At 41.0% G+C, this 15,172-nt stretch overlaps 1 protein-coding gene across 4 annotated transcripts in view; it reads left to right on the top strand.

The window, feature by feature from the left end:
• The window catches only part of dgkd (diacylglycerol kinase delta), a 139,159-nt gene that overhangs the window by 107,481 nt on the left and 16,506 nt on the right, over nt 1-15,172 (top strand). For all 4 annotated transcript variants that reach the window (XM_080185423.1, XM_080185422.1, XM_080185421.1 and 1 more), the window contains exons 20-25: nt 3,097-3,193; nt 5,215-5,322; nt 5,522-5,635; nt 7,538-7,672; nt 8,314-8,468; nt 9,513-9,624. In XM_080185423.1, the coding sequence (XP_080041549.1) occupies nt 3,097-3,193; nt 5,215-5,322; nt 5,522-5,635; nt 7,538-7,672; nt 8,314-8,468; nt 9,513-9,624 (721 nt within the window). The remainder of the gene's footprint in view (nt 1-3,096; nt 3,194-5,214; nt 5,323-5,521; nt 5,636-7,537; nt 7,673-8,313; nt 8,469-9,512; nt 9,625-15,172) is intronic.

The raw sequence follows: 15,172 nt of genomic DNA, 5'->3' as shown, positions 1-15,172 counted from the left end.
TGATAACCTTCACCCCAGAGCATTTAGGGAAGTGGCCCTGGAAATAGTAGATCCATTGGTGGTTGTTTTCCAAAATCCTTTGGATTCTGAATTGTTCCTATAGATTGGAGGGTAGCTAATGTAAGCCCGTTGTTCAAGAAAGGAGATGGAAAGAAAACAGGGATCTATAGACCAGTGTGCCTAATGTCGGTGCTGGGGAAATTGCTATTATCAAGATTTGATAACTCAGCATTTAGAAGGCAGTGGTATAATCAGACAAAGTCAGCATGAATTTACAAAAGGGAAATAATGCTTGATGCATCTATTGGAATATTTTGAGGATGTAACCAATAGAATTGACTGAGGAGAACCAGTGGATGTAGTTTATCTAATATAGATTTTCAGAATGCTTTCGACAAGATCGCAAATAACAGACTACTGTCTAAAATTAAAGCACGTGGGTTTGCAGTTAATGTCTTGACATGGATAGAAAGCTGGTTAGCAGGTAGGCAGTAAAGAATTGGATAAATGGGTCTTTTTCTGATTGGCGGTCAATGACTAGTGAGGTTCCACAGGGATCTGTGCTAGAACCCAACTGTCCACATAATATATTAATGATTTGGAAGAGGGAACTGAATGTACTGTTTGTAAATTTGCAGATAATACAAAGTTGGGTGGGAGGGTGAGCTGTGAGAAGGATTCGGAGAAGCTTGGACAGGCTGAGTGTGCAAGTATCTGCATGGCAGATGCAGAATAATGTGGATAAATGTGAGGTTATGACTTTGGTAGCAATAATAGGAAGACAGATTAATGTTTGAGTGGGTCCAAATTGAGAGAGGTGGATACTCAACAAGACTTTGGAGTCCTCATGCATCATTCGCTGAAAGCATACAGGTACAGTAGGCAAAAAAGAAGGCAGATTCTATGTTGGCTTTCACAGTGAGAGGATTTAAGTCCAGGGAGAGGGATGTTTTGCTGCAATTGTAAAGGGCATTGTTGAGGCCACACCTGGAGTATTGTGTGCAGTTTCGGTATTCTTATCTGAGGAAATATGTCCTTCCTATAGCGGGAGTACAGTGAAGGTTTACCAGGTTGATTCCTGGGATGGCAGGTCTGTCATATAAAGAGATACTAAATCGGTTAGAATTATATTCACTGGAGTTTAGAAGAGTGAGTGAAGATCTCATAGGAACTTATAAAATTCTAACAGGGTTAGACAGGGTAGATTCAGAAAAAATGTTCCCATTGGTGGAGGAGTCCAGAACTAGGGGTGATAGTTTGAAGAAATGGGGTTAACATTTTAAAACTAAGGTGAGGAGAAATTTCTTCATCCAGAGGGTGGTGAATGTGTGGTATTCACTACCACCAAATGTAGTTGTGGCCAAAACGTTGTTTGATTTCAAGAAGAAATTAGATATAGCTCATGGGGCTAAAGGGACCAAGGGATATGGGAGGGGGGGTGTGGGGGGGAGTCAAGATATTGCATTTGATGTTCAGCCATGATCAAGGTGAATGGCAGAACAGGCTCGAAAGACCGAATGGCCTACTCCTGTTTTTAGTTTCTATGTTAACCCAGAGACCCGGAGACCTGGATTCGATTCCCACCACAGCAGATGATGAAATTTGAATTCAATAAAAATCTGGAATCTAATGATGTCTATGAATTGATTGTCACAGAAAGCCATTTGGTTCACTAATGTCTTTTAGGGAAGGAAATCTGCTGTTCTTACCTGGTCTGACTCTCGTGACTCCAGTCCTCGAAAAATGTGATTGACTCTTAACTGCCCTCAAATAACTGAGCAAGCTACTGAGTTCAAGGGCAATTAGGGATGAGCAATAAATGCCAGCCCAGCCAGCGATGCCCACTTCCCCCGAACAAATAAAATAAAACTTCCAGTCCCACTTACCCTGCATCTGTGTCTCAGTCTTCCTTCATCTCTGCTTCCTTATTCCTTCAGTCCTGCTCTACTCGGATGCTGTAGCTGATTTTCCTGTTTTTGCATTTCGTTATTCCCCTCCTCTTGTGTTTTCCTTCAATCAGTCTACTCTATTCAGAATAATTGGCTTCCATAGCCAATTATTCTGTCACAGACTTCACCAGTTTCCATCCCAACAGTTCCACTTTTATATTTGGTATTGTATGCCAGCATTACTAGGATCCAGACTAGCAAATGTTAAGGATCCAGTGTTGACTGGCAGTGTGCCAGGATCCTCAAGGATGCCTTAAATTGTTGGGGTGATGGAGACAATATTAAGTCTTATTGGAAAAGGATGATGCACAATACAGCAAATTTATACTCTGATGATCTGTAGGCACCACACCATGGTTGAGTGCATGCGAGAGAGTCTCATTCGATGGTGCTGCCTGCATCCGTACACATTATTGTAATCTATCAAAGCACATCAAGCTATTTGTATTTTTAACCAGTGTAAGTGTGGGAACAAAAATATAGGTTTTAACTATATTATTGTTTTTACTGGGTGGTAATGTAGCAAGAAGAAAAGCATAAATAAATGGTATTTTTTCTTCAAAAACCATTGCTGTCTCACAGTGCCAGGGACTCAGGTTTGATTCTGGCCTTGAGTGACTGCCTGTGTGGAATTTGCGTGGATTTTCTCTGGGTGCTCTGGTTTCCTCCTGCAGTCCAAAGATGTGCAAATTAGATGATTGGCCATGCTAAATTGCCCCTTAGCGTCCCAGGTTGTGTGAGTTAGGGGGATTATCGGGCTAAATATGTAAGGTTAGGGAGTAGGGCCTGGGTAAGATGCTCTATCGAAGAGACAGTGCAGAGTTGATGGGCTGAATGGCCTCCTTCTGCACTGTAGGAATTCTACGATTCTATGTCCCAGTGTTGACCAGCAGTATGCCACAGATCCAGTGTTGACTGGCCTTTGATTCAGTTTTGACCAAGACTAAGGTTAAGTTGAACAGTGAACAGTGGATTATTATTGACTGGCAACATAGCTGCAGTTTGCTCATGACTGAGTGCATTTACAGTTTGATATTGACCGCTGGTTCAATATAACTGGCAGTACAGATGGTAAATGATAAAATTAGGGGTTTTAATATATTTTGTCCCCCTGAACTGTATTTAACTTCTTATAGTTTTTTCTCAGGAGCCGTACAAAAAACATGATGTGGTATGGGGTTCTTGGAACGAAGGAGCTGCTGCACCGAACCTACAAAAACCTGGAACAGAAAGTACTGTTAGAGGTGGGCAGCTCATTTACTTAATGCACCCTTAACCATTTATCCTTGGCCATCCTTTTAAATAATTTGTTTCAAATTAATTTGGCATGCTTCAAAATAAAGGATGTTAGAGCTGAAAAACCAAACCCTGTGCCATCAGACTTTCTGCATTGGGTTCAGCATGACTCAGATATCATTCAGCACTTCTATTTTGTTCAGAACTCTCCATGGCAACTTTGCTAAGTCGCAGCATTGTCAGTCCTAAGGCAGAGATTTGTGTTTAAACCCTTCTCCAGGGTTACAAAATCTGGGCTTTCTTCAGTGCAGTACTGGGGATAATTGGGGCAATTCTCCCATCCCGCTGTGTTGCGTTTTTAGTGCAGCAGGCCAGGAGACTTCAGCAGTGTCATCTCTGGGACGGAGCAGCCTCATGTATTCAGCAGCTCGTTTCCCTACAATTTCAAAATTATTAGCGCCAATCTCCAGGCTCAATAGCCTCTTCTTCTCTTCTCCCCCCCTCCAAAATGGTCAGTGCCAGCTTGGGCCTGCCCCTGGCATTGCCCAAGGTGCTGAAATGTGGGCATCTTGGCACTGCCCACCAGGCATGGGGTACTGCCCTGGGGCTGGGGCCTCTGGTGGGTGGAGAGGGGGTGTGATTGGTGGGGGGGAAGGGTCCTGCTTTCGAGCTGAGTGACAGAGGAAGGGAGAAATCCAGCAGAAATAGGCCCCACCCATTGATTTCTGGAATGATTCACACTAGTGCACTCTGCAGTGCACAGAGTGTGGGAGATTCATTTTGAAACTCTCACTCCCGGCATGATTTACTCTAGATTTTACACTAATTCGACCCTTGGAATTTTTTTGGGAGAATCGCCCCTGCTATCTTTCAGACAAGACATTAAACAAAGTTGCTAATTTGCCAGTTAAACTGGATGTGTCGGAGGACTAGCTAGGATAAATGTAGGGGAATAGGGCCTGGGTAGGATTGTTGTTGGTGCAGACTGAATGGGCCAAATGGCTCCCTTCTGCACTGTAGGGTCTAGGTCCTGGTATAATTTGAAGAAGAGCAGAAAGCTCTCTGATGTCCTGGGCAACACTTCTTCCTCAATCAGAGTGATCAAAAACATATTAGATCTGCTTATCTCATTTCTGTTCATGGGATTTTGCTCTGCACAAATTGGCTGTGGCCTTTGCCTTCATCACAACAGTGCTTACTTTTCCAAATTAATTCAATGGCTATGAAACACTCTGAGACTTTATGAAGACGTAAAACCCATGTGTTAGATACCAATAGAGAGTGAAGCTCCCTATCCACTGTCATGACATGTTCCCCTAGGCTGTTTCAGCATGTGTTAGATGTAGAGGGAAAGTCCCTCTACACTGTCCTCTGTATGACACTAGTATGAATTTTCACTGCCTAAAATGATTATTTGTTTTTTGTTAACTTTCTGAATGAGATTCTTTATGGCAAGATTCTGAGAATATTTATCTTGATCTCACCCACATTAATGAACTGGAATTGTACAAAGATATTTTACATAGGATTCTGGCACAGCGCAAACAAGGCTGGTGTTATATACCAACACTCAGGGCTGGATTTGAATTCAAGTTCCGAATGCATCATAAGGAACCCACTATACTACGTAATCACATACTATGAAAAGACAGTTTCTTTCTTGCTGTACTGTCCACTCCCAGAGTGTCTGACCCTATCTGGAGTACTGCGTTCAGCTTTTGGCACCGAACCTTAGGAAAGATATTTGCGCCTTAAGCTGGGGAAAATACAGATTCTGAGAACGATACTGGGGCTTAAAGAGTTAAATGAAAAGTTAATTTCTGCAACTCAATTTGATATTTCTTAAGCTTACACATTTGAAGGACTGACTTATGCTCAATGTACTCAACTGTGTCACTAATTTTATCTGTTTTTGCTGAAGTTCTGTTTTTATTGATCGGCAACATTTTGTGACGGGTCTATTAAGAGTGTTTTGTGTTTTTATCGCTACTTGCCCTTTGTTGATGTTTCTTTCTACTTTATAATGCAGTGTGATGGACAGCGCATACCCTTGCCCAGCTTGCAGGGCATTGCAGTGCTAAACATCCCCAGCTATGCTGGTGGCACCAACTTCTGGGGTGGAACCAAGGAAGATGATGTAAGTACAATTTCAAAGGGGATTTGTGTTAAATAGAGAGGAGTAGTGGCTTGGTGGGGTTACCATGTTCCTTTTGCTGCTTTGTAAAGTGCTAAGTACAGGACTGGAGTATATGTATCCAGGGAATAATATGCACACTGCAACTTCTTGTACGCTAACATCATTGTTGACTTAAGTCTTATTGGTTCTTTATCTGCAGATTTTCACAGCTCCCTCTTTTGATGATAAGATCCTGGAGGTAGTGGCTGTGTTTGGCAGTATGCAGATGGCAGTCTCACGAGTTATCAACCTGCAACATCATCGAATTGCTCAAGTGAGATCAACCTCAGCACTTGTTTTTTAACTTCCTCTTGTTTTCTTTCTCTCCCACTCTGTCAAATTAGGCTGACTCCTTCCCGCACAACACAATTTACTCTCATCGCAGGAGCATTGGTTTCCAGGTGAAACCCATCCACCCTGTACAAGTGATTCATAAATGGTCCCAGTTTCCTACAGATTTCAATAGTTTATTCCTGTGCCATCTCTCCAGTTACATACATTTATCCCCTGAGTCTCATTATTCCAAGCCATTGAAGGTGAAGTATGGAAGTAATCCCAAGATCAAAACCCAATCCCTTGACTTTGCAGGGCTTCACTTCTTGCCAAATCATTCATTCTAACATGAAATGTAACTTTTGGCAGTACTCTTTTTCTTTACAAAATCCACTCTGTTATACTTCTTCCCTGGAAATTGGGAGTAACAAACTATTCGGAATCTCAGACGTAGCTACAAACGTTCCTGCCTATTGCCTTGAATCCAAAATCTTCTAGTATTACATGGCCTTGGTACTTTACTCCCTGAGCATTTGTTGCTATTTCCTTCATGAGGTTATTTTAGAAACATCTAATACCTCTCATGTTGTGCAAGAACCACAGGCTTCAGTGGTCTCCAAACTAAACAATTTTCTTTTACACAATTTTAACCCCTAACATGTAAATTGAGACATCTATACCCAATAAAGTTAAACGGTGTATCTCCCAGTTATTCAATTTCCACAGGTCATTTGCTCCTTGTGATTTGTTTCTCACCTGTAAACTGAATGTTATCTGTACATAATAGCCAATACCGCAGAGTCAACATTGCTTATGCAAGGATGTGGAAATGTTGGTGTTGGACTGAGGTGGACAAGATGAGTGGTCACCCAACACCAGATTATAGTACAAGAAGTTTATTTGAAATCACATTTTTTGGAGCACTGCTCCTTTATCAGGTGAAGTGGAGCGAGGTGTGCAGGCACAGTATAGGCGGAGTGACAATAGCCTGACACTAACAGGTAATCAAGAGTGTCAGAGGGTATGTACAGACAGTGTAATGCAGTGCAGGCTGGCTGAATAACAAGTCTTTATAAATAATCACAAGTGCAGACAAATGCAAGCAGTTAAGTATAATCAGTATGTGTAAAGTTATGCAAAAAGTCATCAAACTTACTGACTCCGAACAACCTACAAAGCATAGAATGCCATTAATGAAACCTCCAACCTAGAGCACTGGAAATGCAAAGAGGCTCCAGACTGAAGGGTAAAGCTGAAACAAAAAAAAATAGAGCTATAAATATGAAACAGAAACCAAAAAAGCTGGAGCCACAGCGCAGGAAATATAATTCAGTAAATGGGGCAATTTGTGGACTGAAACCAAAACATGAATTGACCATAAAGCCTGCAGAATTGTGAAATAGTCAGAATAGTCAGTTCACCACTGGCACCCTGGCTCTTCTAGCCTAAGTATAAATTCAATCCAGTGCTGCATTGTTAAATTAATAGCATCTGAATTGGTTTCATGATTCTTGAGGCTACTATAGCTAGTGATAATCAGCCTTGCTAGTGTTACTCACATCCTGACAGCAAGTAAGCAAAACATCAGGGAGCACAATAATGATAGCTCAGAATGTGATCCTTCATCACAGAAGAAGTTGGAGCACTGAGCTCCCTTTCAGAGGCTGTTTAACCTCCTGTGTACTTATGTGTTTTATCTCAAGTGCTATACAATCATATGCGCCAATGGAGCAGACTGTCTGCTGTGTAACATAAAATGAAGTAAAATAGTTTAAAATGTTCCTTATCAGGAGCAGTGAGACCTTTAGGGCAAATGCTGGATTCAGTGAGTTGTGAGCCAGCCTTTGGTGTAATTAAGCTTTTTTTTTACCTCAATACGTTTTTGCCCTGCTCCTACCTCTAGTGTCGTGCTGTAAAGATTACAATCCTCGGTGATGAAGGAGTACCAGTGCAAGTAGATGGAGAAGCTTGGATCCAGCCCCCTGGTTACATCAAAATCATTCACAAGAACCGAGCACAGATGCTGACCAGGGATAGGGTACGTACCAACTTGAAATCAGCTGGAGAGTACAGCCGGAGTCTGAATAAAGCTTACATACTGCTAGGCTAAAACAGGAACTAACCAGTAAATAAAAGTTCTCCCATTCTTTAGATGAGGGGGAGATGGATCAGTAATTTGCCATGGGTCATACTATCACTGTCACAGGTAATGAGTGGTTGATATCTGCGAGTGATTACAAAACACTCCAGTCAGCAAATGTAATGACACTTTAAGCTTATGTTGCCTGAATTTATTGATTGAAAGTCCTACATGAAAGACTTCCGCCTGACCACTTCAGACAATCTGGCACATGGAATAAGGTTTTATGTCTGACTTAATCCTGATATTTTCTGTCAGACGAATCCTGAATTTTACTTTGCAAGTGCTGCTGGATTTTCTTTCTGAATTATTTCATTAACTTTAGAACATGACGCATCCTCTGCTGTTTAGAGATGAAAAAGAAGAATTATCACTATTATGATTCAGTGAGACTGAAACTGCAGGCAGTATTACAAGGATTCCTTTCTTTTCAATCTAAGTGTCATTATACGTTGGTAATTTGGATTTGGTTAAGTGATTTTGCAAGAGGTTAGACTGTTAATCTTGTGTGTGTGTATTTGGGTCTTCCCCTGCCACAGGCCTTTGAGAGCACCCTCAAGTCCTGGGAAGACAAGCAAAAATGTGAACTACCTCGTCCATCCTCCCAACATGCCTTGCAACCTGAGATAGTTTCAGAAGAGGAAGCTGCTGAGATCAATCAGTTTGGCCGAGCGGCTGGAACGCTCATCCACAGGTAGGAATCTCAGTGGATAATCAAATCACAGCCACTGATTTATTTTAATTTGTTACTCCACAAAAGATTTAGTTCCAGAGAGTAATTGCAGCATCGGAGGCCACTGAGTCCATGCATTTTCCTTCAATCGGAGGGCAGGTGAGAACAAGCTACAGGCATTTCATGATGGACTTCTGCATTACTGGCAGGAGGCTAGGAGAACCTCACGCCCTTGACCTAGTGCAGTATATGCTGTACTGGGTGGATGGCAGACAGTGGAAGAGTTAATTAGTCTTGGGACTGCGTTTTGCACTCTCTAATTAGACATATCCTCAGCCTAAAAATAAGAAGCAACTTGGTCCAGAGAAGAAGTTTTACATTGCGCGGTATAAGAGGCTAAAAGTAATAGAGGGAAAAATAGAGCCTTAAGCTCTCTATTCCATAGTGGAACAGATAACAGAATTGTAATCTATCTGTTGCACATAATGGCAGTTGGTATGTTGTAAGATGCATGTCTGTTACATGGTGTGAAACTCGAGTAGAGAACCAGTTAAGAAGTGCAAATTGTCTATTATTTCGTATAAAGGACTTCATGTTATATAGAATGAGGTCAGAGTTAACCTGCGTGTGATGCAGTATAACAGATTACATGTTATAGAGGCCAGGTTAAGAGGCAAAAGTTGTTTGTCTGATAGGGAAAATGCTGCTCCCATCCAGCATGTTTTCACTCACGCCACTAGGACCTCAAAAGCCAGTTCCGGTTTCTTCCATTACTTCCAGATGTTGTACTGTTGTGCTTTTCTCTTGTCAATTTTTGGATTTGACTGGCTTGAAGCAAACCAGTCAGTCCAAAAAAAGTTTATCATTTATCCTCGTTACTGTCTTCATCATGGAGCAAGTTATGTGTGGCCAACTTTTCACTACCCTGTCTGCTTTCTGTTTCCCAAAAGCCTTCTCACAAGGTCCCCATCTTCCACTCTGCTGCTGCTTCATTAGCTGACATTCCCCATCTCTTTTATTTTTTGTTCCCCTCCAACTGTTCCTACTCCTCCTCCCTCAATCCAGGATTCGGGAGACAGCACAGCTGCATCACACTATGGAACAGGAGCTTGCGCATGCAGTAAATGCCAGTGCCAAATCCATGGACAGAGTTTATGCAAAGTCGAAAACAACTGAGGTAAGAAATGGTAGTGAAATTTGTGATCAGTAGGGGTAGCTGGACTAGATAGGTTATACAGATCTGCTGTTGAGCCAGGCTCTGCTTTCAGAGAATTGGAAGTGAAGACTAATCTATAGCTGGCCAAACTGCATGGAGGGTGTTCGGAGCTCCAGCCTAGGCGGAGTCAGGGATGGTGTACAGATCTCCAGCCAAGTCAATTGCACTGCATTCCCACCGAGGCAAATATACGTTTTTCTAAGGGAGTTCCCAAAACTGAAAACAATATGAGGGGTCTCACCAAAGCTCTGTGCAATTCTCTTTCTTGGATTCAAAGTAGATCCTTTCACATCCCACAATCAAGCAGAGGACATTCTCTTTACTCTTGCTCTGTGTTTTGTACTACCTAACTACCAAGGCATTTCTCAAGGTAACCTCAGATTCTGTGCATTTATAATTTGAAAAAGAGATGGAGAGACAGAGGGATTGAGGGAGACCTGAGGCAACTGAAAAGAATGCCACAAAAGGGAAGCAGGATTGCAACATAGAAGTGAATGTAGAGCTGGTGGAAATTGCAGAGAAACAGTGAAGTCAGCATAAGTGGGATTTGAAGGTAGACTTTTTAATTCTATGTGATCAGGGAATCAGGCATGATGAGCAAACAACTGAATCTACAATATTATTTATTATTGCATTCTTGCCTGCAGAATGTAAGCTGAAAAACTATCTGATTCAGGGAGACTGACATTTCCATGCGTAGGACATTTTACTGTTCAAAGGGTTAAGACGTACCAGAACTTAGAATACACAGATTTCAACCAGCAATCAAGAGACAGCCTTTCTGGTCTCTCCTTGCATGTTCTTGAGCGGTGCAATGAAAGTATTTCATATTGGCTAGTCACATTGTTAAGAATTTACAATGAGCTCACATTGCAGTATCATACAAAAGGCTTTACCCCATCGTCCTGTAGAAGTTCACAATCAAATGTTCAATTTCTAATTGGTGCTGAAGAGAAAGTCATCGAGCTGGGAAGGTTGGATGGAAGTTGGTCTAGCAGCCATGGATTAGAATTGGGAATTCATCCAGGATTCTCACTTCTGTGGAATAAATTTGCCAGACTCTGACTATTGTCATTATGCAGTGGTTTAGTCCCATAGAAATAGAAGCAGCAAATACATCACCAGTAACAAAAGATCAACATCCTGGGGGTTACCATTGAAAAGAAACTGAACCAGACCAGCCATATAAATATTGTGGCTACAAGAGCAGGTCAGAGACTGGAAATTCTGTGGGGAGTACCTCACGTCCTGATTCCCGAAAGCTTGGAAACCATCTACAAGGCACAAATTTCTCTGGTTGCCACATGAATGCAGCTCCAACAACACTCAAGAAGCTCAAAACCATCAAAGCAGCCCCATCCACCACCTTAAACATTCACTCCCTCCACCACCAACGCACAGTGGCAACAATGTGTACCATTTATAAAATGCACTGCAGCAACCCACCAAGGCTCCTTCAAAAGCAGCTTCCAGACTTGTGAACTCTACTTCCTAGATGGCAAAGGCAGCAAACTCATGGGTATACTACCACCTACAAGCTCCTCTTGAAGCAACATACCATCTTGGCTTGGAATTATGTCACTATTCCTTGAACATTATTGGGTCAGAATCCTGGAATTCCCTTCATAACAGAACTGCGTACCTGCACCACGTGGACTGCAAGTTCAAGAGGGTGCTCATCACTACCTTTTTCAGGGAACATAGGGATGTGTAATAAATGCTGGTCCGGCCAGTGATGCTTATACCCCATAAACAAATACATTTTAAAAAGGGCAGAAAATCTTAGCTAAGTTACAAGACCCCCTATCATCAGGTACTATTATCAGCACCAGGCAATATACTGGTGAATATTCTGTAGGGGAGGCTAGAAGAAAATCCAATATAATGAATAATAGAGGGTTATTTTTAGATGATAATCCTCATTGACTTCTACAAGGATATTACAGGTTACACAGATAATGGATCAGCTTGATTAGCCTGTGAAAGCTTTAGACAAAATTTCAAGTGAAGGACTGCTAATCAAACTAAAACCAACAGGAATCCAAAATAGAAGATGGGATTCATTTAGAAGTTGCTTAAGAATGTGAACACCCATGAAAAGTGCAATACCATATTTAGGGCAGATGCTGAATGGAATTTCCCTGGACCAATGGAAGAGGGGCTGAATGCAATGCCACACAAGCCAGAATGGGTGAAATACTAAATGGAGTCTCATGAGCATTAGACTAGGCACAGTGCTGAAAGGAGGGAGCCTGCAGGGATCCTAGCCAGATTGGGCGAGGTACTGAGTGCATTCCAATGGGTTGCTTATAAAACTGAGGTACTAAGGGTCCAAGTCAAAATTAATATGGATCCTGCAATTAATTGTTAGCTTGCCATAATGGCTAATGAGACTATAACAGGAAGTGAAGTAGGGGTGGAAGAGATGATAGAAGAATGGGACAGATAAACAAACATTGAATATTAATGTTTAAATACTGTTGCACAGTGGGCAAAAATATGCAATGTACATTTAGAATTAATGGAACTTAACACAGGGAGAATTAAAATGGCAATGATGTTAGGAGTGTTGTAGCTCCAGCTCAAACAGCGTAGAGGAGCAACCAGAAAGCTGGGAAACACAATGAAAGCAATACTGTATAAATCACTGAGGTTTGCTGAGGCTTTCTAATCTACTAGGCAGATAGTGCATTGAATAAAGGCTGCAGTTTCAGTCACCGCCTTTCAAAAAAAATTGAAGACGCTGCAGGGAACAAGAAATTGGTAAGTTATAAAAGAAGAGCCAATTCTATAGTCTAAAGCAGCGGTCTCCAAACTCCGATCTGGATGTGGCCCGCAGGCCGTAGTTTGGAGACCCCTGATCTAAAGGGATATGTTAGTCTTTATAACTTTAGGGTCCTTTATAAAGAAGAGGAAGTTTTGCTATAACTATACAAAGCACAAATGAGATCACATCGGGTGGACAGTGTACAGTTCTGGACAATGTACCTTAAAAAGTATGTATTAACCTTAAAAGGACTCCAATTTATAAGCACCCGAATACTTTCAGGTCTCCAAGACTTAGATCATATAGAAAAATTATACGTACTTGCCTTGTATTCCATGAAAAATGGAAGGTTAAGCTGTGTTTTAGTTTTTTGGATTTTAAATAGAACTAATATAATCGATAAGAGAGAAACTTTTCCACTGGTCAGGAAGCCTAGGGCAAGGGGACATGACCTTAAAATCATAGCAACCTATTTCAGGAGAGAGGTTAGGAAATATTTCTTCACTCAAAGGGACTAAAAGTGTGGGACTGCTACAAAAAGCAGATATCTCAATTGACAATTTCAAATCTGGGGTCAAGAGATTTGCTAGCTGTCAATATAAAGGAAAATGAAGCCAATACAGGTCAATGAACTGAAAATAACAAACAGACCATGATGTCACAGATTGGTGGAACAGTCTCAAGGGGCCAAATGGTCCATTCCTGTTCCTACAATACAACATATGAAATATTTTATAGAAAGAAATACTACTGATTTTTTTTCTAAATGGATTGGAGAAGGAGAAAAAAAATTGTATGATTGAGTGAATAGTAAGCATCAAGCCGATTGCCGGAAAAGCCTCTCTCCTTCAAGGAGTGAGAGATGGTCAGAGTAATCTCCCAGTTGAGATAGAAGCATGAAGGACAAGATAAATGTACCTGAATGCTGGGCTATTTGAATAATTTCTAGGATGATCTTTGAGACAGCTAAAATACTAATTGGATGGACTACAATGGGGAGAGTTATGGTAGTGGAAAGCTACATTTGAGAAAGGAGTATTTGAGCACTCGAAGAGTGGAATCTGATGGAATAGATTGGCTTTTATGACCAATGTCAATGTTGACCATTGTTGATAATGCTTGTGTGACAATGGTGGGTGAGGACAAGATCAACCTTCATCCTTACTGATCAGCCTTGGAATTAATACTATCTAGACACACAGATGAATAATGACACCTTGAGTGAGGCACCAGAGGATGGCCAGGAGTTCTCGAACTGTAATCTAGCATGAGAGCATGAGTCAGGAGAAAAGAATCAGTAGAAAAGCTGAAAAAAATGTGATCACATCTTCAAGGCTTGTAATCAGATAGCCTGCAACTGAGGAATTTACGCAGATTCTGTGCTGAGATTTCCAGTTGCAGGAATTGAATATCCCAAACATGAGGTATCTTGTTCCATATTTGATGATTTTCTTGAGGTTTTAATGGGCAAACTGTACTCACTATTGTCTATTAGGAGAGAAGCCCCTTGAGCCAAATACTGTATCATTCAATCAGTTGGCCATAACTCCACTTTCCTGTCTGCTGTCTTGAGACCTACATTTTCCATACATTAATTGTTGCTCATCCATCATGCTTGTCTCTAATTTCCATGGGAGCCCCATTTCCAATGCATTAAATTCAATGTTTTCACCCATGTTTGCAAATCCCTACATATTGTTCTCCTGCCTGATCTTTACAATTTCTCAAACCCTAAACCTTAACTCATTCAAGCCAAGGTTAATAACCTCCGCCAGCTTTTCATCCCAGCCCATATGTTTTCAGCTGCAGACTTAGTTTCTTTTGTATTCTCCTTGTTAGGATGCCAGATCAGAAACCCTAAGGTATTTTCTGAAGCCAGACGAGACCCCAACAATTTTTCTATTTTTGGCACAAATGTGAAGAAAGGATGCTTTACTCCAGGACACTGACAAACTAGGAATCTTTTATCAAAACAAGCTTTATTCATAACTTACTTTAAGCATAACTCTAACAAAATGAAACAGTTTAACTGAACCATTGAACAATCTTTAAACATGAAAGAAACAACTGTTAACTTCTAACTTATCATTATTCAGTTCCAATTAAGCAATATTTATTTTATAGACCTAAACACCACTAAAAAAAAGCAAACATAAAATACCAGCTCTCACTTGGGTTAATAGTTTTTTGAAGCTTCCAGAGGATTTTATAGATAGACAAAGAAAGCTGCTTGTAGGCTTCTACCTTCAAACAACTTGTCCAGCAATTCTAGGCATATTTGCTTTCAATTGATTGACAACATTCAGAGAGATTCTGCAGAGAGAGAAGTAGCAGAGAGCAGACCTCCTTTACAGCTTCCTTCAGCAACTGAACTCAGCTGTTTTCCTCGGCTACAAACCTAACTCCTCGCATTTCTAGTATCTAATGATTATATGCCCCTGTGTACTTACTTCACCTTCCATTACTTTAATCAAGAAAACACCCTAAGGGTAATTTTCTTTGCGAAACAAAAGTTCATTAAGCCTTCTGCTAAATAAACACCAAAATGAGTAATTACCCTGCTTTCCAGCACCTGCTACTTTCTGTTCAGACAAACTGACTCCTTGTAACAAAACACTGAATCTTAAAGCAGTCCTGTTAAACATAAAATATATTAATAGCACAGTATCATCATACCTTCCTGCTCCATCAGTAAGCGCTCCTTCACCTGTTTGACTATGCTGTCTATAGATCCTTCTCTAA

Source organism: Carcharhinus amblyrhynchos, chromosome 3 (genome assembly GCF_965287045.1).
Source record: "Carcharhinus amblyrhynchos chromosome 3, sCarAmb.v2.hapA, whole genome shotgun sequence".
Taxonomy (NCBI): domain Eukaryota; kingdom Metazoa; phylum Chordata; class Chondrichthyes; order Carcharhiniformes; family Carcharhinidae; genus Carcharhinus; species Carcharhinus amblyrhynchos.
Note: the sequence above shows the minus strand (reverse complement) of the source record. Positions and strands in the feature narration are given on the sequence as shown.